This window comes from Prunus avium, chromosome 8, assembly GCF_965620075.1.
Source record: "Prunus avium chromosome 8, drPruAviu1.hap1.1, whole genome shotgun sequence".
Lineage (NCBI taxonomy): Eukaryota > Viridiplantae > Streptophyta > Magnoliopsida > Rosales > Rosaceae > Prunus > Prunus avium.
Genome location: NC_142291.1, coordinates 32,362,200 through 32,386,306, shown reverse-complemented (window position 1 = coordinate 32,386,306; position 24,107 = coordinate 32,362,200). Strand labels below are relative to the sequence as shown.

At 35.0% G+C, this 24,107-nt stretch overlaps 3 protein-coding genes and 1 pseudogene across 7 annotated transcripts; all 4 read left to right on the top strand.

The window, feature by feature from the left end:
- The first annotated feature begins 35 nt into the window (after positions 1-35).
- LOC110763695 (serine carboxypeptidase-like 17) lies at positions 36-3,937 on the top strand. Of its 3 annotated transcripts, XM_021966539.2 has the most exons (14): positions 40-396; positions 513-658; positions 960-1,036; positions 1,118-1,240; positions 1,349-1,451; positions 1,632-1,669; positions 1,771-1,872; positions 2,050-2,136; positions 2,553-2,699; positions 2,795-2,866; positions 3,012-3,130; positions 3,311-3,424; positions 3,544-3,598; positions 3,697-3,937. In XM_021966539.2, the coding sequence occupies exons 1-14, from the start codon at positions 242-244 to the stop codon at positions 3,778-3,780; spliced, it is 1,422 nt and encodes a 473-aa protein (XP_021822231.1). In that variant the 5' UTR covers positions 40-241; the 3' UTR covers positions 3,781-3,937. The 3 variants fall into 3 exon arrangements, with proteins under 3 accessions (XP_088101211.1, XP_088101210.1, XP_021822231.1); XM_088245084.1 differs by having other exon boundaries at positions 38-396; positions 960-1,240; XM_088245085.1 differs by lacking the exon at positions 2,050-2,136 and having other exon boundaries at positions 36-396; positions 960-1,240.
- A 419-nt stretch (positions 3,938-4,356) lies between these two features.
- On the top strand, positions 4,357-8,746 carry LOC110763698 (serine carboxypeptidase-like 7). 2 transcript variants are annotated; one of them, XM_021966542.2, is made up of 14 exons: positions 4,357-4,607; positions 5,098-5,246; positions 5,875-5,951; positions 6,051-6,173; positions 6,259-6,361; positions 6,525-6,562; positions 6,640-6,741; positions 7,268-7,354; positions 7,441-7,548; positions 7,626-7,697; positions 7,820-7,944; positions 8,118-8,231; positions 8,349-8,403; positions 8,496-8,746. In XM_021966542.2, the coding sequence occupies exons 1-14, from the start codon at positions 4,450-4,452 to the stop codon at positions 8,577-8,579; spliced, it is 1,395 nt and encodes a 464-aa protein (XP_021822234.1). In that variant the 5' UTR covers positions 4,357-4,449; the 3' UTR covers positions 8,580-8,746. The 2 variants fall into 2 exon arrangements, with proteins under 2 accessions (XP_021822234.1, XP_021822235.1); XM_021966543.2 differs by having other exon boundaries at positions 4,363-4,607; positions 7,444-7,548.
- Positions 8,747-9,073: 327 nt separating this feature from the next.
- LOC110763699 (serine carboxypeptidase-like 17) lies at positions 9,074-12,922 on the top strand. The gene is made up of 14 exons (XM_021966545.2): positions 9,074-9,499; positions 9,587-9,735; positions 10,312-10,388; positions 10,494-10,619; positions 10,732-10,834; positions 10,937-10,974; positions 11,049-11,150; positions 11,272-11,358; positions 11,449-11,580; positions 11,707-11,778; positions 11,891-12,015; positions 12,184-12,297; positions 12,391-12,445; positions 12,533-12,922. Exons 1-14 carry the CDS (start codon positions 9,375-9,377, stop codon positions 12,614-12,616), a joined length of 1,389 nt encoding a protein of 462 aa, XP_021822237.2. The 5' UTR covers positions 9,074-9,374; the 3' UTR covers positions 12,617-12,922.
- A 929-nt stretch (positions 12,923-13,851) lies between these two features.
- LOC110763702 (serine carboxypeptidase-like 14) lies at positions 13,852-19,276 on the top strand (annotated as a pseudogene). Its single transcript, XR_015826595.1, has 16 exons — positions 13,852-14,002; positions 14,165-14,267; positions 15,135-15,268; positions 15,534-15,682; positions 16,124-16,200; positions 16,284-16,406; positions 16,508-16,610; positions 16,727-16,764; positions 17,431-17,519; positions 17,720-17,806; positions 17,896-18,042; positions 18,263-18,334; positions 18,408-18,532; positions 18,677-18,790; positions 18,870-18,916; positions 19,017-19,276. The product of XR_015826595.1 is annotated as a serine carboxypeptidase-like 14 (transcript).
- Positions 19,277-24,107: the final 4,831 nt, after the last annotated feature.

Here is a 24,107-nt window from a genome sequence, read left to right as displayed (position 1 = left end):
TATTTGAAATATCCAAATTGAAAGCAACTGGTTCTATTCTATCGAGGAGGGACATCATATTATTTTCCTTTGCAAATAGCACTTCTGGTTCTGGATCCTTTTCTTTTCTCTTTTTGTTTTTTTCTAATGTGTTTTTTTTTCTTGGACTGTTCCTACCTCAATATATGAGAATATGAGGGGGTCAAACGCAGACAATATCCTCATCTTCCACTAGAAAAAAAAGAAAAGAAAAAAAACGAGAATGATTAGTTGCAGCAGAAGCATCTATTTCACAATCTGGGTGTGTCAGGCATTTTTTCTGCTGCTGGTGCTGCTTACCAACTATGGTGCGTCGCAGACAATCGTCAGGAACTTGCCAGGCTTTTCTGGTGACCTCCCCTTCAAGCTTGAAACAGGGTACTTAATTATTTGATTAATAATATATCTGAACTCTGTGCCATCTTCTTTTTATACTTTTAATTATATGTTTTGTAGTTTTGAATTATGGGTTTTAATTTGTGTCTAATTTCAAGCTACGTGGGTGTGGGCAATTCTGAAGAACTGCAAATGTTCTACTATTTCACTGAGTCAGAAAGCAGCCCAGAAAATGATCCTCTGCTTCTTTGGATGACCGGAGGCCCCAGATGTTCTTCTTTCTATGGCCTCATATATGAAATTGGTAACTTGTTAATTTCCAATTCTCATGAGATTAAAGTTCAAAACTTTCACTGAGAAAATACTTTTTCATCGCATCATGTATACTTGGTCTCTATCTTTTTTTGTTTTGAGTACAAAGCGATAGTCTAAACTACATGGGAGGGGAATTTCTCACACACACACAACTATGATGTTGTGGGGATTCGAACCTGATACCTCTGATCTCTATCTTTAATTGTTGGGACGGAAGTAAATTTCAATTTCATCAGTAGGCAAAGACAAAATTATGGCTCTGATTTTAACTTTTTTAAATATTATTCTAGGTCCAATATCTTTCCAATTTAATGATTTGTCCAAGGACCCATTGAAACTTGTTCTGAATCCATACTCATGGACCAAGGTGTGGAATTTTCTGTCTCTGGGTTTTAGTTTCCCAATTGATGGTGAAAATTTAAAAATTGGTCCTATAATTTATTTTCAGGTAGCAAACATAATATTTCTAGATGCCCCTGCTGCTACTGGTTATTCATACTCCACAACTCTGGAAGGGTTAATCAGTAGTGACACCCTGCATGCTACAAGAGCTTATCAGTTTCTCCAGGAAGTGAGTCAAGATTTACACACACAAATTTGGAGATAAGATTAATTAGAACAAGATTCAAAACTTGGTTATTTATGATTATTGTTATATTGATTCAAATTTCCTATGCAGTGGCTTGTGGCTCATCCCCAGTTTCTTTCGAATCCTCTCTACATTTCTGGAGATTCTTTCACGGGCAAGATTGTTCCCATCATTGTTCAGCATATAACACAAGGTAACTTTCACAAATTATGACAAATGAAGTTCTCAAATTGCATATTAATTCAACCATTGCGCCAAAAATTGCAATTGCATATGCAATAGAACTCTTCTTGAGCACAAAAGTTTTTCGATGTTGAAACTCGAAAGTCTTAAGGAGGCATGAGTTTGTATCTCTGTTGTTGTTGTCCTGTAGGTATTGAAGCTGGGATGGAGCCAGCTTTGAATCTCAAAGTACTAAATTGACATCCTGGTTGAATGTACCTTGTTATAGAGCTGTCATTTGTTCATGACATCATTGTGCTGGAATTTAACTTCTGGTTTAATGGATTCAGGGATACATAATTGGCAATCCATCTACAAATGCTAAAGAGGATATTAATTCGAGAATTGAATATGCTCATCGTTTGGCACTTATATCAGATAGAGTATATGAGGTGTGTATGTTGCTCTTGGTTTTCTTTTAGGTGCTGGATGTTCCTTGTAAGATTTTTGTGGGTATTGGTCAACTATATACACCAAGATGTTTTAGTGGATATCTCTCTTATTCTTATAAGAGTCAAATGAAAAATAGAAGTTTTTAAGTTTTACTGTTTTCTTCTTCTTCTTTCAAGTCATCAAAAAGGAATTGCAAGGGCGAGTATGTAGATGTAGATCCAAAAAATCAGTTGTGCCTCAACAGTCTCCAAGCTTTCAAGGAGGTATGTAGTATCAGCATCGTCAATTGGCATTCCGGGTGCTAGCTGCTAAGTTCACCAAATTTTGTTCAGCAGCATAATGATGTGCCAGTGTTTTACTGATTTAAATCTGGGCTCACTCTGAGGATCATTTACTCTCAACAAGTAGGATATTGATATGTACACTGAAGCATCATTTGGTGAATAGGGTACTTTTCAAAAGGGCCCCTATTTATGAGAGAAATTTATACATATATGATATGTTTTGTTGGTGAATTGCACAATCTTGATTCACAATCTGACGACGTAACATACATGCATATTCAGATATATAACAAAACATCATTACTCTCTATAATATATGGTGTGTATACATACACACGCACACTACATGTTTTTGTTCTCTGTTTTATGAAGTCCCTTGATTATTGAGTATGCAGTGCACTAGGAGACTTGATACAGAACATATACTGGCACCTTTCTGCGGAAAGGACTATTATAACGAGTGGACAATATTAAAGACGAACGACAGGGAGTCTATGGATGATGTTTTCCTAGATTTTCCCTCCCCTCTCCAACTGTGTCGGGTATCTCTCTTTCTCTCTCTCTCTCTCTCTCTCTCTCTCTCAAAGACAGAGAAGTATTAAAGAGTAACAAATTTACTAGCTGAAGGGTTTTGTAGGAAGACAGAATTCGCTACGCAGTTCTTTGGCAAAATGATATAAATGTTCGCAAAGCTCTCAACATCCGGGAGGTATATAATTTATACATATAAATTAATAAATGTTACTTCTAATTAATTATATATATTTTTTGGATTTACTTCAAATTAATCAAACAGAATATATGAAACTGTGGCCAATTTCGAAAAAAATTACATTTACCATGATCACAAACAGGGAACAAAAGGAGAATGGGCTAAATGCAATAAAACCACACCTTACACGTTTGATGTACCAAGTAGTGTTGACTACCATCGAAACCTCAGCCAAAAGCCCCTTCGTGCTATAGTTTACAGGTACAAATTTAAATTGTTCAATTTGATTCTTCATGTTTCACCTCTCCTTTTAAATTAATCTAATTTCAACCAACCTTGAAGAATCAAGCCTAGAATTAGCCAGTAGCTAGTCACACAAAAACTAAATAAACATCTCGTACTTTTCTCATAATTTCGTGTGTTTATATGGTGTATCTGCAGTGGTGATCATGACATAACCATTCCATATATAAGTACACTGGCCTGGATTGAATCCTTGAACTTGACACTTGAGGATGATTGGAAACCATGGTTCTCTGATCATCAAGTTGCAGGGTTTGTAGTTGTTTTCATGATTTTTTCGGGTTTGGATTTTTATTTTTGGGGTTAGGAATTTCAATGTTTAATACTAACTTTGATCTGTTGTTCTCTTTTTTCATTGATTCATTTTACAGATACACAATGTACTATTCAAACAACGAGTATAATTTGACATATGCGACTATAAAGGCATGAGTGATGGCTTCCAAGTTTATTGATCTTCTCTTTGAAGTAAGTCTAATAATCACTTATGATGTAATAAATAATTCCCCGTTGCAAATTTGCAGGGAGGAGGGCATACAGCTCCAGAGTACAATCCTAAGGAATGCTTTGATATGATCAATAGGTGGCTGGCGCATTCTCCTCTTTAACCTAGTGTACTAAATTAGAAAAATTACTGCCATTATACATATGTAATGTTTCACAGTAACTAAAAGTACATGATCACTTATCTAAGTATAATTTTAATCTACAACCTTCAACACAAATACGCGAAAGTGTATGAAAGTTGAGGTGGCATTATTTGCATGGGTGAACCTTGTTTAGCGACATTGCCCTCTAAGAATCAATCAGGTGTGAGATTTTATCTCAAAATGTCGGTCTATCAAATTATTTCATCACAAATCTCTATTTTTGTTGGGAAAATTTTAGTGACATACATTATGCATATGGTAGTTGGACACCACATTAATGTGCTTTTAAGAAATTGAAAGCAACCACTTCGTGGACAACTAACCCATCAATAAAAGTTATTTCCGTAAATAAAAATAAAAACTTACAACTCATAAGCATGTATAGCAAATCCAACCCAGAACAGTAGAGCCGAGAAATATCAAAGGGACAAAAGTAATTAATAAATGGAAAAGAAAAGGGACAAATTATAAGGGGGTCCTTGTATCATAATCGATCATGAAAGTTTCACCAAATTTATTAATGTTATCGGACCCCACGTAGAGTCACTTCATAGTTTCAAGAACACACCAAACTTTCTGCTATAGCTATTCATGGCTAACTATTCCCGCTGCTGAAGCCTAATATATATGCTGAATATTACAGAAGCTTGCTACATAAGCATGGCCATGTTGCCACAAGCACTACTTCTTCTGGTCCTTTTTCACAATGGTGTTGCATCAAGCTCGTCCATCGTTAGCACCCTACCGGGATTTTCCGGAGACCTCCCCTTCAAACTTGAAACTGGGTTGGTATTTTTGAACTTCATCTTCCATACTCTATAACTACATTTTATTCTTGTCTGTGCTAGATTATATATGGATTGGACCCACAAATTTTTAATCATTAAATTGAAGAACTTTTAATAGTTACCGTTGTTTCTTGTCTGAATACTTATACAAAGATTAATTTGAGACTCTTTCAATTTTGTTATCATCTCTCTGCTCTCTCTTTGTAATATTCCTTTTTCTTCATAAATTATTATATCCTTTATATATCTACACTAATGTAGCTATATGTTTATATTCATAGTAATGTACCTAATTTAATGACCAAAATCGAAAAATAATATAACTATATGACTTAATAGATAAATAATTTTATCTAAAGATGACATTTGCCAAATATCATTCAATTTAGTGACACTTTGTCTCCACTTTGTTGGAAACGAAAACAATGTCACTTCTATTAAACATTAGTATGAAAGATCTCAACTGACATTACATATGGCTTAAAAGGTATGTGGGAGTGGGCGACTTAGATGATGTGCAGCTATTTTACTACTTCATTGAGTCCGAAGGGAGCCCCGAGCATGACCCTCTGGTGCTTTGGCTCACCGGTGGTCCTGCTTGTTCCGGTTTTCATACATTTGTTTACGTAAATATCGGTATGTACATTTTTTTTTTCACTCTATGAATATTTTTGGAGGATATAGCGTTTGACCAAATACTAACGAGTTGGTTTTATTTTTTATTTTGGATAAAAAAGAGAAACTTCATTGACTGATAATATCATCAAATACAAACACTGAAGGGAAAAAAGCAAAAAAAAAAAGAGGAGCATGACAGTGGCCTCGTTAAAACTTTGCCTTAAAAAACCCTCTAATGACTTGGTTAATACGGTGCTAACCACTTATTTGGCCTATTCTACAATTTGATCCATGATAATTTAGAGCAATGCTACCTTGGTTTTTTTTGGGTCTAAAGTAATGCTAAATGTACTATATTTATTGATCATGAATTAAGTTCATTATTATATTTCTCAGCGATATGGTCCGTGATATTGCTTTATCTTGTAATGAGATATGTTATTGGATGGAAGAGGGGCCTAGCTGGCTTCACTCTTACCTTTAGAATGATTTGCGTTCCTTACATTCTATTGATGAATAAAGTCGTTGGCCTTTAACTTTTTTTTTTTTTTTTTTTTAAAGGTGAAATTTTCGTGTAAGTAGTTTTATTCGGAAACTAATTAACTCTTACAGACAGCTTTAATATGTACTTGAGACTTTGTTGTAGGTCCACTATCATTTGACTACGCAGAATCCTTTGGCAAAGAGCCTAAATTAAAGTTGAATCCATACTCATGGACAAAGGTGGGAAACTTCAGTTGCCTTACACATGTTTGTGTTTTTGTCTGTGAGATCAATAGCTACAGCTTTAAATCATTCAAGCCAACAACCTAAACGTTTCAGGTTGCCAGTATAATATTCTTAGATGCACCTGTGGGCACAGGATTCTCATATGCAACAACTTGGGAAGGATACAATGTTAGTGACACATCACATGCCGCACAAACATATCAGTTTCTAAGAAAGGTGTGTGAGGAGGATACGCTAAAAGGGTTGCGAGCCCATTTAATTTCTAGTTAATTTAATTAATTAAATAATTGTTGTTTTGCAGTGGCTTATAGATCACCCCAAGTTCCTCAATAATCCACTCTATATAGGTGGAGAGTCTTATTCAGGCATAGTCGTCCCTGTTGTAGTTCAGGAAATATCTGATGGTAATTGATCCTCTTAAGTACATTTATTATATACTTTGGTCAGCTTGATCAGTTACCCAAAAAAAAAAAAAAAGATCAGCTACCAAATGAGTACATGAGGCATAGTTTGTAATTAGTTTCGGTTGGTGAGGTGCGGTTGTTTTTATTTGTTATGCTTCTGCAGGTAATGACGAAGGAGATGAGCCACCAATGAATCTCAAAGTACATGTTTTGCTTTAGATTTTGAATCATTTCTATTCCTTTGTAGTCAACTAATTCATAGTTGTCTTGGATCCAAGGGATATGTGCTTGGCAACCCAGCGGTAGATAATTTACGTGGAAATAATCTCAAAGTACCATTTTGCCACCTAAAAGCACTAATATCAGATAGCCTATACCAGGTGAGTACACTTTGGTTTTGTTTGTTTAGGTTTCATATGCATGTAATGTAAGGATTGGATTGTTGTGGCGCTTCGCATCATTTTGAACTATTGTGTCATACATCCCTGTGAGCTTGCTATAAATTGTTGGCATAATGCCTGACATCTTAAGTTTTAACATGGTATTAGAGCCTTCTGTGCAAGTGATGCTGAGTTTGGTCCCTGTTCTTCATTTCATTGTTGGTTTGTAAGGTGCAGGGTGTGCTGGACTTATATGTTTGTCTTTCTCTGCTATTAGTTTGCCTCTTCACGTGCAGGGCATCTTGCACGTGAGGGAGTATGTAAGCTTGATATACATTAATTGTTGATACATTCCTTCACAACTGAAGCTTTCGGGGCTAGTGATTGTCTAACAATGTCATCAAAAACCTTTTCCTTAAGTTACACATACATCTATGTAATGTTCTTGCATATACACCCAAGCTAATTTCTTCCTACAAAGATGTTATTGTCTTTCTTATGCTGGTGCTTCTTAAACTTTTCCAAGTCAACTAAACGAAACTGCAAGGGCCAGTATATCAATGTGGATCCAAAGAATAAGTTATGTCTGGATGATTTGGAACTTATCAGAGAGGTGAGTGCAAAGAAAGTCACGGTTTTCATATCATTTTTTAGTAATATGAGATATATCAAAAGGTACTGACTTTACATTTGAATCAGCAGTGTGTCAACGACATAAACCCTTCACAGATATTGGAACCAAAATGTCATAGGGACTCCGGAAATCTCCTCTGTTCTTTTTCTCAACTTCCCAGGCAATGGTGTAGGGTGAGTCTCTATATCTCTGCACATACCAGCAATATATACCTGCTCTATATGCTGTAGCTAATTCATATGCTTTGCAGGAAGACAATTATATCCTCTCTGATGTTTGGGCAAACGATAAAATGGTTCAAAATGCTCTCCACATTCGGCCGGTAATTAATTAGTTAAATTCTAATCTTACTAAAAAAAGAGTTAGTTAAGTCCAGAGATACAGTACGAGCAAGCATTCAAAGTAGTTTAATTTCAAGCTTTGTTTTTAAAATGACAACATCAGGGAAGCATTAAGGAATGGGTGAGATGCAATAAGAGCATACAAGCTTCATTTATACATGATGTTTCCTCTACTGTTGTTTATCATGAGAACCTCATAAAACAAGGCTATAGAGTTCTGGTGTACAGGTAATATTATCCAGGACAAAGGACCTAACCAGAAAATTTTATTTGTGTCTTATCCATGGACTAAAAAATTTCAGTGGAAAATTCAAGTACGCTACTCCAAACATAGGTTTAATCTTTCAACAGAACCTCACACAATCTATTGACTCCAATTAGTTGATTTTATCTGTCAACAGTGGTGACCAGGACATGAATATTCCATATTTGGGAACTATTTCTTGGATAGAATCTCTGAACGCGACTGTTACTAGTCCTTGGAAACCATGGCTTGTTAATGAACAAGTTGCAGGGTTGGTTTCTAACTCAGTTTCTTTTCTAAACTTTTTTTTTTCTTCTGTTTAAGTTTGAATCTAGTCACAAAATTATATTCCAATTTTTTCTTACACCGTATATATTTTCTTCCCCAGATACAGAGTGCAGTATACAAATCAAAAGCACGAGCTGACATTTACAACTATAAAGGCAAGAAACAATGAACCAATTTTGTTTTTGGTTTTTTTTTCCATACTACACTTTGCTTCAGAAGAATTGGACTAAATTATCTCTTTGAGCAGGGAGGGGGTCACGCCGCGCCGGAGTACAAACCTGAGGAATGTCTTGCAATGGCTAGCCGGTGGTTCGGATACTACCCTCTGTAGTCAGTATTGTGATTTACCAATCAATCCATTGAAAGATAATAATTTATATATTTGGAGTGATATTATTTCTCCCTGGAAACATTTTCATCATTCCCATTGGTGTATTTTGGCATAAGCAAGCTACAATTTTCACCCCAAAGTTCATTAGTTAATGTTGTATCAGTAAATCCCTTCATCAGTACTTCCTTTTGATTCAGTGAAACAAAACAGATGCAATTAGCTTTTATATTTACATGTATATATTAGGGTCGATGTTTCTCTTCTAATTCTACATATATATACCAATTTATGACTCCTTACTTAACCATCGTGTCGGTTTACATACATGACTCTAATCTAGCCACGCTATCAAAGTACAATCTCTACCTTGATGATATTCAAGTCATTCTCCAAATTTAATTTTGCCTCAAAAAGTTGGTGAGTGCTTTAAGAAATTGAAAGCACCAACTTACTACCTTTTTCAAATTGGTGTTGCATAAAGCTGGTTCATCATCAACACCCTACCCGGCTTATCTGGTGACCTAGAACAATTGAAGAGCTGAGAAACATCAAGGGGACCAAAGTAATAAATGGAAAAGAAAGAATAAATTATTGAGGGGGGGTTCCTTTTCTCCCTTGCCTGATCGATAAACAATCAGGAAAGTTTCACCAATTGATTAATTAATGTCGTAGGACCCCATGACAGTCGCTTGATAAAGTTTCAAGAACACACCAATCTGTCTGCCATTCATATCATCCCCCTTCAAGCTAACCTGACTAGTTTTACATATTCACATTGGAGATAAGGGAAGGAGCATGGCCATGTTGCCACAAGCACTTCTTCTGGTCCTTCTTTTTCACACTGGTGTTGCATCAAGCTCGTCCATCATCAACAACCTACCGGGCTTTTTCGGTGACCTCCCCTTCAAACTAGAAACTGGGTTGGTATTTTCATTAACTTATATCGTTTTATACATATCAATATGAAAGATCCCACCAGTTAAGATTATGGCTTGAATTATATAAAGGTACGTGGGAGTCGGCGACTTAGATGAAGTGCAGCTATTTTATTACTTCGCTGAGTCCGAGGGGAGTCCTGAGCATGACCCTCTTATGCTTTGGCTCAGTGGAGGTCCTGGTTGTTCTGGTTTTCATGCCTTTGTATACGGAAGTGTAGGTATGTATGTATATATGTACATATGTTTTTTTTTTCTTCACTATTTGGATTGTTTTAGAAGATACAACATAATACGACGCTATCCACTTATTTGACCAATATGCTCTACAATGTGGTCCATGATCAAACTGTTGAGTTTTTAGATTCACCCAAACCCCTGATTCTTATTGTTCAATTTTTATTTGTAGTTGTTTGTGTTAATGTTTCCAAAATATATGAACTTGTTTGGTTTATTAATTTTACTTGAAGAAGAAGATGCTAACATAGCATAAGCAAAACAAAAATATAAAAATAAAATTAGACCACCTTTATAAAAAAAATTTGGTTCCGCCTTAGACATGTACTAAATTTACTGTTACAAAGTTGATTATCGTATTTCTCAACAAGATGAGACCCACTTGGGACATCAATCCAAATAACAAATGAAGAAAAAAAAAATGAAGAGTCATTGTATAAGATAAGTGGTTTTATTCAAAAATCCTGCAAACATTTTAATTAATTGAGATTAATGTTGACACTTCAGAAAAGTCATTGTACAGCCTCTTTATTTAATATGTACTTGGAACTTTGTTGTAGGTTCACTGTCATTTGACTATACAGAGTCCAGTTACAACAAGCCAAAATTGAAGTTGAATCCATACTCATATACCAAGGTGCGGGCGGGACTTGAATTGCCTTCTAGGTGTTTGTGTTATTGTCTCTGTGAACCAACAACTAGCTTTCAGTTATAACTTTTGAGAACAACCGGAAACTTTCAGGTTGCCAACGTAATATTTTTAGATGCACCTGTGGGCACAGGATTCTCATATGCAAAAACTTGGAAAGGATACACCAATATGAGTGCCACGTCTTATGCCGCGCAAACATATCAGTTTCTTAAAAAGGTGTGAGAGGAACACTAAAATGGTTTGCATTGCCATCTTAATTTCTAGTGATTACATTAATTAATAAGTTAATTAACTAAATGTTGTTTATTCATTCACTGTTGTGGAGCAGTGGTTTCTGGATCACCCCAAGTTCCTCAACAATCCACTCTATATTGGTGCAGAGTCTTATTCAGGCATTGTTCTTCCAATTGTAGTTAAGGAAATATCAGATGGTAATTGATCCTCCTACATTTATTATACTTTGGTCAGCTCAGCTGCTTGCTCAGCTTCCAAATGGGCTCATGAGGCATTGTTTAAATGTTGTTCTTTTGCAGGTAATGAAGAAGGAGATGAGCCACCAATGAATCTCAAGGTACATGTTCTGCCATTAGATTTTGATTAGTTTCTGTTCCATTCTGCTAACACTATATATATACCGAAATGCAGGGATATGTGCTTGGCAACGCAGGGTGTGACTCAAAAAAAGATATGAGCTATACTGTACCATTTTCCCACCTAAAAGCCCTAATATCAGATGAACTATACCAGGTGATCATACCCCTTGGTTTTTTTCTTAGGTTGCAACTTGCATATAGAGATCCAACTAATTTCTGCTACAAAGATATTATTGTCTTTCTTATACATTCTGGTGATTTTAAACTTTCTCAAGTCAACTAAAAGAAATTGCAACGAAAATTATACTGATGTGGATCCAAGCAATGAGTTATGCCTGGATGATATGGAACTTGTAAATGAGGTCAGTGGAAAGAAAGGTCATGGTTTTTTTTTTTAAATTGGTAAATGTGAGATATATCAAGATGTATTGACTTTACATTTGAATCAGCAGTGTGTCAAAGACATAAACCCAGCACATATATTGGAACCCAAATGCACTTACTCATCCCCAAACCATCTCAGCAATAAGCACTCTGTAAATCTTCTCCTTCCTTTTTCTCAACTTCCCAGGCAATGGTGTCGGGTGAGTTTCTATATCTCACAAATACACATGCATACCAGCAATAACTGATCTTTATGCTGTAGGTTACTCATATGCCTTTGTTGAACTCTACCTAACTAAGCATATCTGCTTTGCTTTTGATGGCAGAAAGACAATTATATCTTCTCTGAGGTTTGGGCGAATGATAAAGCGGTTCAAAATGCCCTCCACATTCGGGAGGTAACTAGTTAGTTAAACTCTAATTTCACCCAAAAAAACAAAATTTGTAGACTCTAAATATACAGTAGTTTAATTTGCTGCTGAAGCTTCATTCTTTAAATGACAACATCAGGGAAGCATTAAGGAATGGGTGAGATGCAATAAGAGCTTATCAGCTTCATACATACATGATGTTTCCTCTAGTCTTGTTTATCATGAGTACCTCATAAAAAAAGGCTATAGGGTTCTGGTTTACAGGTAATTTTGTACAATATGCATGTTTATCAATTCCTGTTTGTCTATTATCCATCATGGACTTAAAAATAGGATGCAAAGTTCAAGTACATGATTTCAAACAAAGGTTTAATCCTCTGTCAATAGAATCTCACAAAATTGTTGACTACAATTAATTTTATCTGTTAACAGTGGTGACCAGGACATGATGGTTCCATATTTGGGAACTATTGATTGGATAGAATCTCTAAACTTGAATGTCACTTTTCCTTGGAAACCTTGGCTCGTCAACGGACAAGTTGCAGGGTTAATTTCTAACTCAGTTTATTTTTTACTTCCTTAAAGCTTCTCTTCTATTTAAGTTGTTTCTTAAGTTACACAGCATATTTTTGTCCCCAGATACAGAGTGCAGTATACATATGAAAAGTACCACTTGACATTTACAACTATAAAGGCAAGAAGCAATGAACCATCATGAACTTTGTTTTTCCATACTACAATTTGCTTGAGCAAAAGCTGACTAAATTTTCTCTTTGAGCAGGGAGCAGGTCACGTAGCTCCGGAGTACAAACCCGAAGAATGTCTTGCTATGGTTCGCAGGTGGTTCGCATACGACCCTCTGTAGTCAGTAGTTGAGATTACCAATCTTTTGAAGGATGATTTTAGTTATTCGAGTGATATTTTCTACCTGGAAACGTTTTCATCATTCGCACTGGTGTCATCGTAAAATAAGCAAGTTACAATTTGCAACCCCAATAATTCATTAATTTATGTTGTAAATCCCTTCATCAATAATATATTTCTTTAGATTCAGTGAAATAATAGAATACTGGAACAGAATGAGGAACCTAAACCTAAAGCACACCTTATAGCAGATATGTTTATAGTTCTTGAATGTCATTGAATCTCATGCAACAAATCATTCTCTGGATGACCCTTTGTAAAGTCTAACTTTTGAACAACAATCTACGGTGTGTGCGTTTAAAGAAATCCTGAAAACTTGTCTTCCCTATTTCTGTTCTGTTCTCTTTCGTCTTAGCCTGCATTTTCTTTTGCTTTAAAACAAACTTGTCTTCTCTCGAGTTTAGACTATCGCTTGTACTAAAACAACCTTTGTGATGTTGGCTGAGCAAAGAGTAAGCATCATACCTCTCTCTTGCAAAGCATTAAAACCGTTGTGATTAATTCCTCTGCAAAGCCAACATCACAACTATTTTTTATTTTTTATTTTTCCTGTTAAAATTTCTAATCTCTTAAGCATCACTCAGTTTTTTAAACTCCAGTACTGGCTTCATTTTCTTTGCCTCTCTTTTTATAGAAATCTTGCATACACAAGTTGAGGAATTTGAAAGGGACAGAAGCTAAAAGGAAAATAAAATTCCCAAAATATTGAAACATATTCATATTATTACTAGGCTAAACAACAAACAAAGGACAATTGAATTAAGAGGGTCTCCTTGGCTGATGATCACGAGGATTCACCGAACGTTCAGACTATCCAGTCACTTCATGGCTCATGAAAAAAACCAAATTCCTTAAATTATAGCACGTTTCCTGAATTCACAGGAGAGTGATAAAGCCATCCTCCATATATGCATGTGATGAAATGCCTAGCAGCAAGTACATCATCATCACCATGTTGCCACAAGCACTTCTTCTGGTGATCCTTATGAACATTAATGTTGCATCGACTTCCAATATCATCAAAACCCTGCCCGGCTTTCGCGGTGACCTCCCCTTCAAACTTGAAACTGGGTTGGTATTTTTGTTCTATATCTACTGTTTTCTACTTATATATATAAACTTGTGCTTACGTTACATTAATATTATGAGTTATGGGTTAAATTATATAAAGGTACGTGTGAGTGGGCAGGATGGATGATGTGCAGCTATTTTACTACTTCTAGACGCACCGGTGGGCACAGGATTCTCATATGCAAAAAATTGGGAGGGATATAGCAATCTGAGTGACACATTATCAGCGGCACAAACAGCTGAATTTCTTAGAAAGGTGAGGAGGATACACTTGCCTACACGGTGAATGTTTAGTTCATGCTCATCTTTCAAAAGATTAGGAATGGCTTCAAAAATTGACATGATTGGCTGTTGGAATTTAACCCTCCTTTCTTCCATCTAGCTTAGCTACATTGTTGTTTTCAATGTTGTGGTGCAGTGGCTTATGGATCATCCCAAGTTCTACAATAATCCACTTTATATTGCCGGAGATTCTTATTCCGGCATAATTGTTCCTATTGTTGTTAAGGAAATATCAGATGGTAAGTTGGTAACCCTCTTAAATTTGACCTTTTTGTCAGTTTCTTCAGTTACCAAGAATTGAGAGAAGGGTCAATCATCCAACCTTTATTTCAGTCTCACCTGCAAATAATATTGAACATTTCATTCGTCACCTCTAATTGCTCAATATATATAGCAGATGGACAAATAAAGCAAAATTTTAGTTTCATGAGGTATTGATTTTAATTTATAGTTCTATTTTTATGTAGGTAATCATAATGAACATGTGCCACCAATGAATCTCAAAGTACAATTTCTGCCATTTGATTTTGAATGAGTTCTGTTGTGTTGTAGTTAATTAATTCCTGATTATATTGGCTGAAGGGATATGTGCTTGGCAATCCAGTGACAGATTATATCTTCCCTTATATTTGGGCCATAATGCATGGCTGAAGGGATAGACATAACACGTGTGATAAAGTGATGGGAAATGATGACACCCGACGTTTGCTGGTCAAAGCCATAAATGCTCACCTAAAATATCTCTCCAACATGCTCAATGATCTCTACCGTGATTGGTGGATGATATTTGCATATTGTTTGTCCATATCTCATGGGAGACCAACTTCGCCTATGGATGGGTGAAAATGAAACGTAACTACGAGAACGAAAATGCAACAAAAATATTACAGGCATGAAAGCGAAAATTCAGATAAACTCCAAATACTAACGTTGCAACTTGGTTTAGGGCAAGATCACGTGTGCCTAACAAGTTTGTTAAGGAAATCATTTATTACTCACCTAACATTCTCTCCAATCACTTCGTATTAGTACTTCAAAAAATAATAATATTGTACTTAGTAAAAGACATTTATAGCCTGTTAATCCCAGTGTACGTACTGTTACAGCCCAACCTCACCATGTTTCCGCAAACACTTCTTCTGCTCCTCCTCCTTCATTGTTGTCACATTGTTGCTTCATCATCCATCATCAACACCCTACCGGGTTTTTCCGGCGACCTCCCCTTCAAACTTGAAACCGGGTTGGTATTTCTTTGTTTTTGTTTTTGTTTAATCGGGGTCTTGTTTTCGCATCTATATAGAGGTGTCCTTATGTGTTCTCCTCTCTCAGTTTAGTTGTTCATCTCTTTCATGCTTTGCTGTGAATGAAAGGATATTTCTATGGTATATGGTACTAATTAATTAATTATTTTTTTTGGGTTCCCTGTATGAATTATTACTCTATATCAATTAATACGTACCAATTGCAATAATGAGAATGAAAATTATGATTTAAACGATATAAAGGTACGTTGGGGTGGGCAATTTGGATGATATTCAGTTGTTTTATTTCTTCATTGAGTCGGAGAGAAGTCCCAAGGAAGATCCTTTACTGCTTTGGCTCAGCGGAGGTCCTGGCTGCTCTTCTTTTACTGCCATGGTATATGACAGTATAGGTACATTATTATCTCAACTCTTCATATCATATCCTCCACTTATATTATATGATCAACAATTCTCATTCACAGTCTGACAACAAATCAACAAATTACTCCTTATATTGCTGAACCGGGAATTCCCCTCCGGAATTATTTTGAAACCGTACAAAACCATTAGTTGGATTTTGACTGGAAGGTAGCTATCTATAAGTCAGTGTACAGTAACATCAAAGAATTAATGGTCGTTATCATATAACAATTTGATAACCTCAACTGTTTTTCTTTTTTCCTTTTTGGATTGGAACAAGACATCGTTGATCTCCATCCAACATGCACAAAGAATTTGTGATCATCCTATAAAAGATATCAATTGACTTTGCATGTGATAATATATTAACGAAACTTATTGCTTTGAATTGTTTTTATATATGCCCTGAGTAAATTTATTTATTTTGCTAGGTCCATTAATTTTCAACTACGCAAATTCTAGTGGGAACGAACCAACGTTTTTGTTGAATCCATACTCATGGACAAAGGTAAGATAAGAGATAAACCTACTGCTAATTAATTTATGATTTGTCAATAACTTGACCCCGAATGCATATTGAAAAATGTTCAGATTGCCAACGTGATATTTTTGGATCAACCCGTTGGTACTGGATATTCCTATGCAAAAAGTTGGGAAGAATACCGGACCGGTGATACATTATCATGTACTCAGACCTATGAATTTCTAAGGAAGGTGAAAATTTGGCAAAGTAATTTACAAAGGTTTGAAAATTACATTGTTAAATCTCATTAATTAATTTATTAATTGTTGTGATGTATATAATGGTGCTGCAGTGGCTTAAAGATCACCCTCAATTTCTGAAAAATCCACTATATATTGCTGGTGATTCATATTCAGGCATAACCGTTCCCATCGTTGCTCAACAAGTATCCAACGGTAATTTTTGTTGGAAATGAAAACCTTTTCAGTTGTTTCACTAAATGATTATCAAACGAGTTCTAAATTTATTTGACCTAAATTATGAGAAGTCTCCTAAATCTGAACTGTTGTAGGTAACGAAGCCGGCCATGAACCGCCAATGAATCTCAAAGTAAGAATTCAATCTGATTTTAAATTTGGGATACTTGTCTTCCCTTTCAGTCCTCGTTAGCCCTTCTCCTTTTGTGTGCGTTCGTTTGGGCTCTTATGGTTGTTTTCTGCTCATTTGATTTTAGCTTGTAATCCTAATATAGCTCATTACAATCTTTCTTTCTTCTTCTTTTTCTGCTTTCTGTAATGAACTTGTGCTTTTTGTGCTGCCTTTCGGTCTTTGTCCTTGGTTCTTAACTATTTTATTACGAGACCAATACGAGACCAGTGGAAAAGGGTTTTGACTTACATATCAGTAGTCTCAGATTCGAACTCTCATACCACCTTGAAAGTTTGTGTGAGAAAACTCACCTCCTCCTTCCTAACTTTGGAAAGAAAAAAAAAATTCATTTTAATGTGTGATTGGAGTAATATATTTTCTTACCAAACCTCGTAATTATGAGCCCTTAGTACAAAATGTAATGATTATAATGTATGAGTAAAATGTGACATTCATACTAAGGTTCAAATTCTTCCTCCGTCAATATAATTTGGATCAGGAGAAGAAAAAGAAAAGTACATTCAAACATATAATTTTTTTCCTTTTGGGGCGAGTATTTACCACATTTTTAGTATCAAGTAAACAAACATTGTATTGGATAACTAAATGTTGTTTGATTGAACTCAGGGTTACGTGCTTGGCAACCAACATATGACGTGAACTCACGAATTAAATATGCTCATCGCATGGCACTTATATCCAATGAACTCTATGAGGTATAAATATGTTTTCTTGTTTATTTGTTGATTTTCTTAAATTTTGAAGAAAGAAGAGCGAGAGTTGTATTTCTATGGCCAATGTGTGCCACCAAAAAAAATAAAAGTGCTCAATTAATTTTCGTACAAATCATGTAGCAAAAAAATAAAATTAATGCTTAATTTGAGAGCTAATCTCTTCGTATTATATATGTATATAGTCAACTAAAACAAATTGCAAGGGCGAGTATTTTCAAGTAGATCCAAGCAATGCACCTTGTGTGGAAAACCTCCAAGAAGTCAATGAGGTGAGAATTACTACAATGTCCTTGGTTTGCGTTTATTATATATTAAAGTGTGATACTGAATATCGATTTACCACTTAACAAATTTGCAGTGCATCCAAAAGTTAAATCTTGCACAAATATTGGAGCCAAAGTGTAGTACTCTGTCTCCAAAACCAAAAAGATTCAAATGGGATCAAAACTTTGCTGAAGAGGACTCGTTAGATGTGCTGCATTATTCTACGTAATCATGGTGTCGTGTAAATTTCTGGCTTACTTACTCTCGCACAATATATACTCCTATAAATTTAGGTCAAATTGTCCTTATAATTTGACTCGTTTTTCCCTTTGACTTTGGAAATTTTAGTCCTATAATTAGTTCGGTTAGCAATCGAGTCAAATTACATTAATTAGTCATATATTTATACGTTTACATGACTGAACTATGTTTCATGTTAATACCTTAGTACTTGGTTGCAGAGTTATAACTATATCTTCTGCTTCATTTGGGCTAATGACAAAACTGTCCAAAATGCTCTAAACGTTAGAGAGGTATGTTATAATTTTGAGAATTACAATATATAATTAATTTCGCTTAAGCACTTTTGCCATTACAACCTAACAGGGAACAATAAAGGGTTGGGAAAGATGCAATCAGAGCATAGATAGCAATTATGCATATGATGTTAGAACTAGTATTGACTATCATCGAAATCTCACCAAGACAAACCTTAGAGCACTGGTTTACAGGTACACTAATTAATATTCTAAATTTTCTCCATTTCCAAATTTTGTCTACCCGTAAAAATCCACACCCGTTTGTGCAAATAAACCGATGAATTACTGTCTGAAATATATCAAAGTTAATTTGTAGATTTATTTTTTTTGGTACAGTGGTGATCATGACATGATTATTCCATATGCGGGCACTCGAGAATGGATAAAATCTCTAAATTTGAGTGTTGATTACAAATGGAGACCATGGTTTGTTAATGGCCAAGTTGCAGGGTTGGTTGCTTGCTACAATCAATTTTCATAATGTCACTGCAATTTCTTATTAAAGTAATTAAATTATCTTTTTTCTAAGGTACACCGATGCATATACAATGAAAGCGTACAGTTTGACATTTGTTACTGTAAAGGCAAGAACTGAAAATCCTGCTTAATTTTTCTCAATTAGGTTTCTGAAAGAAAAAAAGATAACTAAAATAATGGAAATTAAGTTTTGTTTGACCTGTACAGGGAGGTGGCCACTCAGCTCCAGAATACAAGCCTATGGAATGTCTTGCCATGGTTGATAGGTGGTTTTCATATTACTATGTTTAATTAGCTCTTTCATGTTGCTAGCTGGTACTGCTTTGGTGAATAAATTTCCAAGAATATTGTCAATTGGATATGAAACTGTGAATGTCACTTTTGTGTAACACATGTTCTTGATGTATAATCTTTAGTACGGCGGACGATCGAGCAAATTTTTTTGTATTATATTATATATGCCACACAATATAATTTTTTTAGCAATTTGCCACCCAAAACTTCACTTTTGGGACATCAGGACATGATGGTTCCATATTCGTTGTTAATGTTTTATGTAATAAACAAACCAAAAATGATCGAAAAAATTCATCATCTGGATGATCCTTTGTGAAGTCTTAACAACAATCAAAGAGGGGGAACATATATACATGTGATGAAATGCCTAGCAGCAAGTACATCATCATCACCATGTTACCACAAGCACTTCTTCTGGTGATCCTTATGAACATTAATGTGTGGAAGTAATAAAAATACATATTAAAATAGGTATACTTTTAATTTTGTTGTTGAACACATTTTCATTTTGATAATATCAATTTTCTTGTTGCATTTAATATGTATTTGTGTCATGTTAAAATTTATTTGAAATTAGTCAATGGTATGAACTAGTGTAGTTTATATGATTTAATATATACTTTCATTTCTATATAAAAGCTATAAAAACTTTAAGTATCAAAAAAATAAAAAAAATAGTTCATTAGATTTTACCCTAAACATTTTAGTTAGCCTACCCGTTGAAAAATTCCTAGTTCTACTCTTGACTCTATTAATGTTCTCCTGAGCTTAACATATATATTAAATTGTGAAACAAATGCATTAAATGAAAGTTCTATGAGTTCAACTAAATAAATCATACGTGTAGTTAGTGATTATAAGTATTGGACATGAAAGAGAAAATGAATGCTATGAGTGGGAGAGATGGGACATGAAAAGGCTCTTTGTTGACCTTGGACTCGAGTTAGATAAGTCCGAGGAGCAATCCAGTTTCAAGAATGTGCGCATCAAACCTGCACGGCACCCACTTCTCCTAATCAATGAGAAAGGCTGCCTGCCAGAATTTGGACCACAAAACAAATTCATACGATATCTCTAACAACCAATCACAAGCTTGTCTTTGTTTGTATATATGTTTTAACTTCTTATGAAGTTGACATTTTGAATCCTCTGCACAAAACAAAACCCAAAACGTGTTGACATATATATATGGAGGACCCATTAATCCCCATTCATACAATGTGTAGTTTGATTAGAAATGACAAGGGAAAACGTTGACACAGAGAGAGAGAGAGAGAAGCCACGACTTCATTGCTTAGATGAATCACACATATAGTCTAGTCGATACATTTACAAGTCAAATCAAATAATAATAATCAATATAGCTAGGGTGTGCTTATGTTTGATTAGAGTTGAATATGGTGAGTATGGTGTACTTCTTAAGCTTGAGAAGCCCTAGCAGCTCTCTCCTTCTGTGAGTCCATAGAAGGGGAGGAGGAAGAAGTGTCATTGCCCTCCTCCCCTCTTGTCTCTTTGCTTTTTTCTTTTGGGTTAGTGAATAAGTCCATTGAGGCATTTTAAATAAAAACACCATTTGTGGTGATTTCTTCTGAGCCATGCTCAGATTGAAGTTCCCCATCACCCCTTTGTTCTCAAACTATTTATAGATATAAGGAAGATATCACTTACATTGAACCAAATCCTCCTATTTCTTATAGATACTTATAGAATAATGCTACTCTTACCACATTTGTATACCACCTTATGTCGCTACCTCTATCCCGATGAGCCGAAACCAAGGCTCTTATTTTCTATTGAGTAATAGTACGAGTAAGTCTTGAATGAGCCCCTCGAAAGGTTGATGCAAATAAACGGATTTTTGTTCTACGTCTTCGAGCTATATACCCTCGTTTAATTCTGGTCATTGAATAAATGAAACTTTGATGAATAACTAATCGATTGTGGACAGCCACATCAAATAAAATTATTTAACATTTCTTTTCTTTTATGATTTATTCGAGTATTTGTTTTTCTAACTTTCTTAATTAAAATATACTTCATTGATTTAATTGATGTGGCATATGATATGGACATGCCACATCATGTGGTATAGAAATGTGAGATAAAAATGTAGTAAGTGTAGCATTATACTCTTATTATAAATGAATAAACCTCCCCGAGCATGAATTCTATTCCCATGGTCCATATATGTAAGTGCTAATCTTGGTGCATTATTCATTTTCAAATTATCATTTCTTGACACAATGCTTGTCTATTAACAGTGGTGATCATGACATGGGTTTTCCATATGTGGGTACTATGGCTTGGATAAAATCTCTGAACTTTGACTCTTGACAGTCGTTGGAAGCCATGGTTCGTCGACAGATAGGTTGCAGGGTTGATATCTATCTCAGCTTCGTTCTTACTTTTTATCTTTTCATCATGTTAATCTTTCTTCTGTTTAAGTTGAGTTTAGTCAGAAACTCATCAGATTACAACTATCTCATAGTTGTGCCTCTTTTGTTCGCTTTAGATACTCAGATAAAAAGAACCAGTTGACATATATACAACTTTAAAGGCAAGAAGCCAAGACCCATCATGAACTATTAAATTATTCCACACTGCAATTTGCTTGACTAAAAGCTGAGACTAAATTTTCTGAATTTTCAGGGAGCTCCACACTACAAACCTGAAGAATGTCATGCTATGATTAGTCGGTGGTTCGCATACTATCCGCTGTAGTCAGAATTTCTGTTGGTGTATCCCAAAATTAATAAGCTAACTGGGTTCACAGCAAAAGTTCATTTGTTGATGTTGGATTGGTAAAGCCTTTCCTCTGTGTCTGTTTGAGTCAATTCTTCAAAGATTGTCATAAAATCATAAATCAAATATCAGTTTTATTTATGAGATAGCTATAAACACACAGACCTCATGTTGTTTGAGTCAATTCCTCTGTGTACTATAAACACACCAGTAGTTAATATATATATTCATCTGGATGATCCTTTGTTAATGTGTTATGTAGTAAACAAACCAAAAACCATGCTAAAAAAACACCATCTGGGTGATCCTTTGTGAAGTCTTACCCTTTGAACAACAATCAAAGAGAGGAGCAGAGAAGACTAAGTAGGTTGACTAATGGGTGGCTGACCATTAGTTGGATCCAAAAATATTACTGCCATGGCCAGTCGTTCAATTCCGTGACATGCAAGCAATGCGGATGCCACCAAAAAAATATATTGTGGTCTTAAATACAACTCCGATTTTCTGCCTCCACGGAATGTTGGTTTAAAGAATCTTGAAACTTGCGATCCCCTGTTTCTTTTCCCTTATTATCTTCTTAGCCTGCATTTTCTTTTTCTTCGAAATCAACCACGTCATACTGGTTGAGCTGAGAGCAAGCACCATACGTCTCTCTGGCAAAGCAATAAAATCGTTCAGATTAAGTCCTCTGTATAACCACATAATAAAATCATGAATTTTTCAATGGGTGGGCTAGCTAAAGTCATTAGCTAAACATCTATGATCATTTTTTTAAATGTATTTATAGTTTATATAGTTATTTTCGAAATAAAAGTATAGTTATATTTTTTTTTATGTATCATATAAACCATGCTAGTTCATAGCTCTATTGACTAATTCACAATATTTTTTTTCTCTTGATACAATTGATATTGCGGAGGATCCAAATCCTCTGCTCTAATTTTCTCCTCCATGATCTGCTTTACTTTTATTCTCTATACGCCACCTCATTAAAATTTAATCTAAGGAATTTAAAAGTTGACACATCATCCTAAAACAAAAACCCAATTTATTCCTAATTAAAAAAGAATAAAAACCCCTAACACCCAACTAACAGTAGTTAACGTCCAACTGTTTTTTTTCCTCCTTATTCACGTTCTGTTCTGTTCTTTTTATTTTTTATTTTTATCTCTTTCTGTCATTTTCTCCTGTTTTTTCTCTCGCATAAACCATCATGCCATCATCTAGCTAACTAGAGTGCTAAAGAGAAAAGAGATTCTCACCAACTTGCCTACCCTATATGCCTGCCTAAGTGGAATCCCAGATTCTTCTATCAAATCTACTTCAATAGCTTGTGAATCAAATATTCTTCTATGAGACGGTAACATATGAGTGCATTCTTGTCTTACAAGAGGATGATTGTGGTTTTCCATAAAATGGCTAACCCAAGACTTACCATTATATTTATTCAACTTAATGCTCATTTTAGCATTACAACCCATCCTTGTTTCTGCCCGAGAACTTTTAGTTAAATAATCCCGCTTATCTTTCGGTCAAAAACCCTCCTTGCAACAAACAAATACTCTTGAAATTATTCGACCAGTATTCTTATTCTTGTTATGTGAATCTCTTCTAATACTGAATCCTGCTCTTTGCCAAAACTCATTATAAAACTCATATGCAGCTTGTTCTGAAAGAAATTCCATATCACATATGGGCTTATATCTAAATTATCTTCACAGATTGTAGCCATTGAATCTTTCATTCTCAATCTATAAAACAAATATAATAATGTTAATCTATCACACAATGATAACAGTCAAATCTATGATACAATGTTAATCTATGATATACCAAAACATTAATTGAAATCCAATTCAAAGCGCCACACACAAAAAACCAATTAGCTAGTCTCAATGAGAAAGAGGGAAATTTTGAATTGTTGCAGACATAGGAACTAAAAAAGAAAAGGAAAAAAAAAAAGAAGAAGCAAAGCATGCCGCAAAGATCAATAAATGAGAGCATATGTAAGAGTATGTATCAGGGATAAAAGAAAACGAACAGCATGCCAAATCATCCTGCTTACTTTATGGGACAAAATCCAGATGAAAAATACAATTCCCAAAATATAAAAACATATTCAAATTTATTTTATGACAGGAAAACATATTATTACTAGGCTAAACAAACAAAAATTGGATAATTGAATGAAGAGGGTCTCCTTGCTGATGATCAAGAGGATTCACCTAATGTTTCTTCAGACTATCCAGTC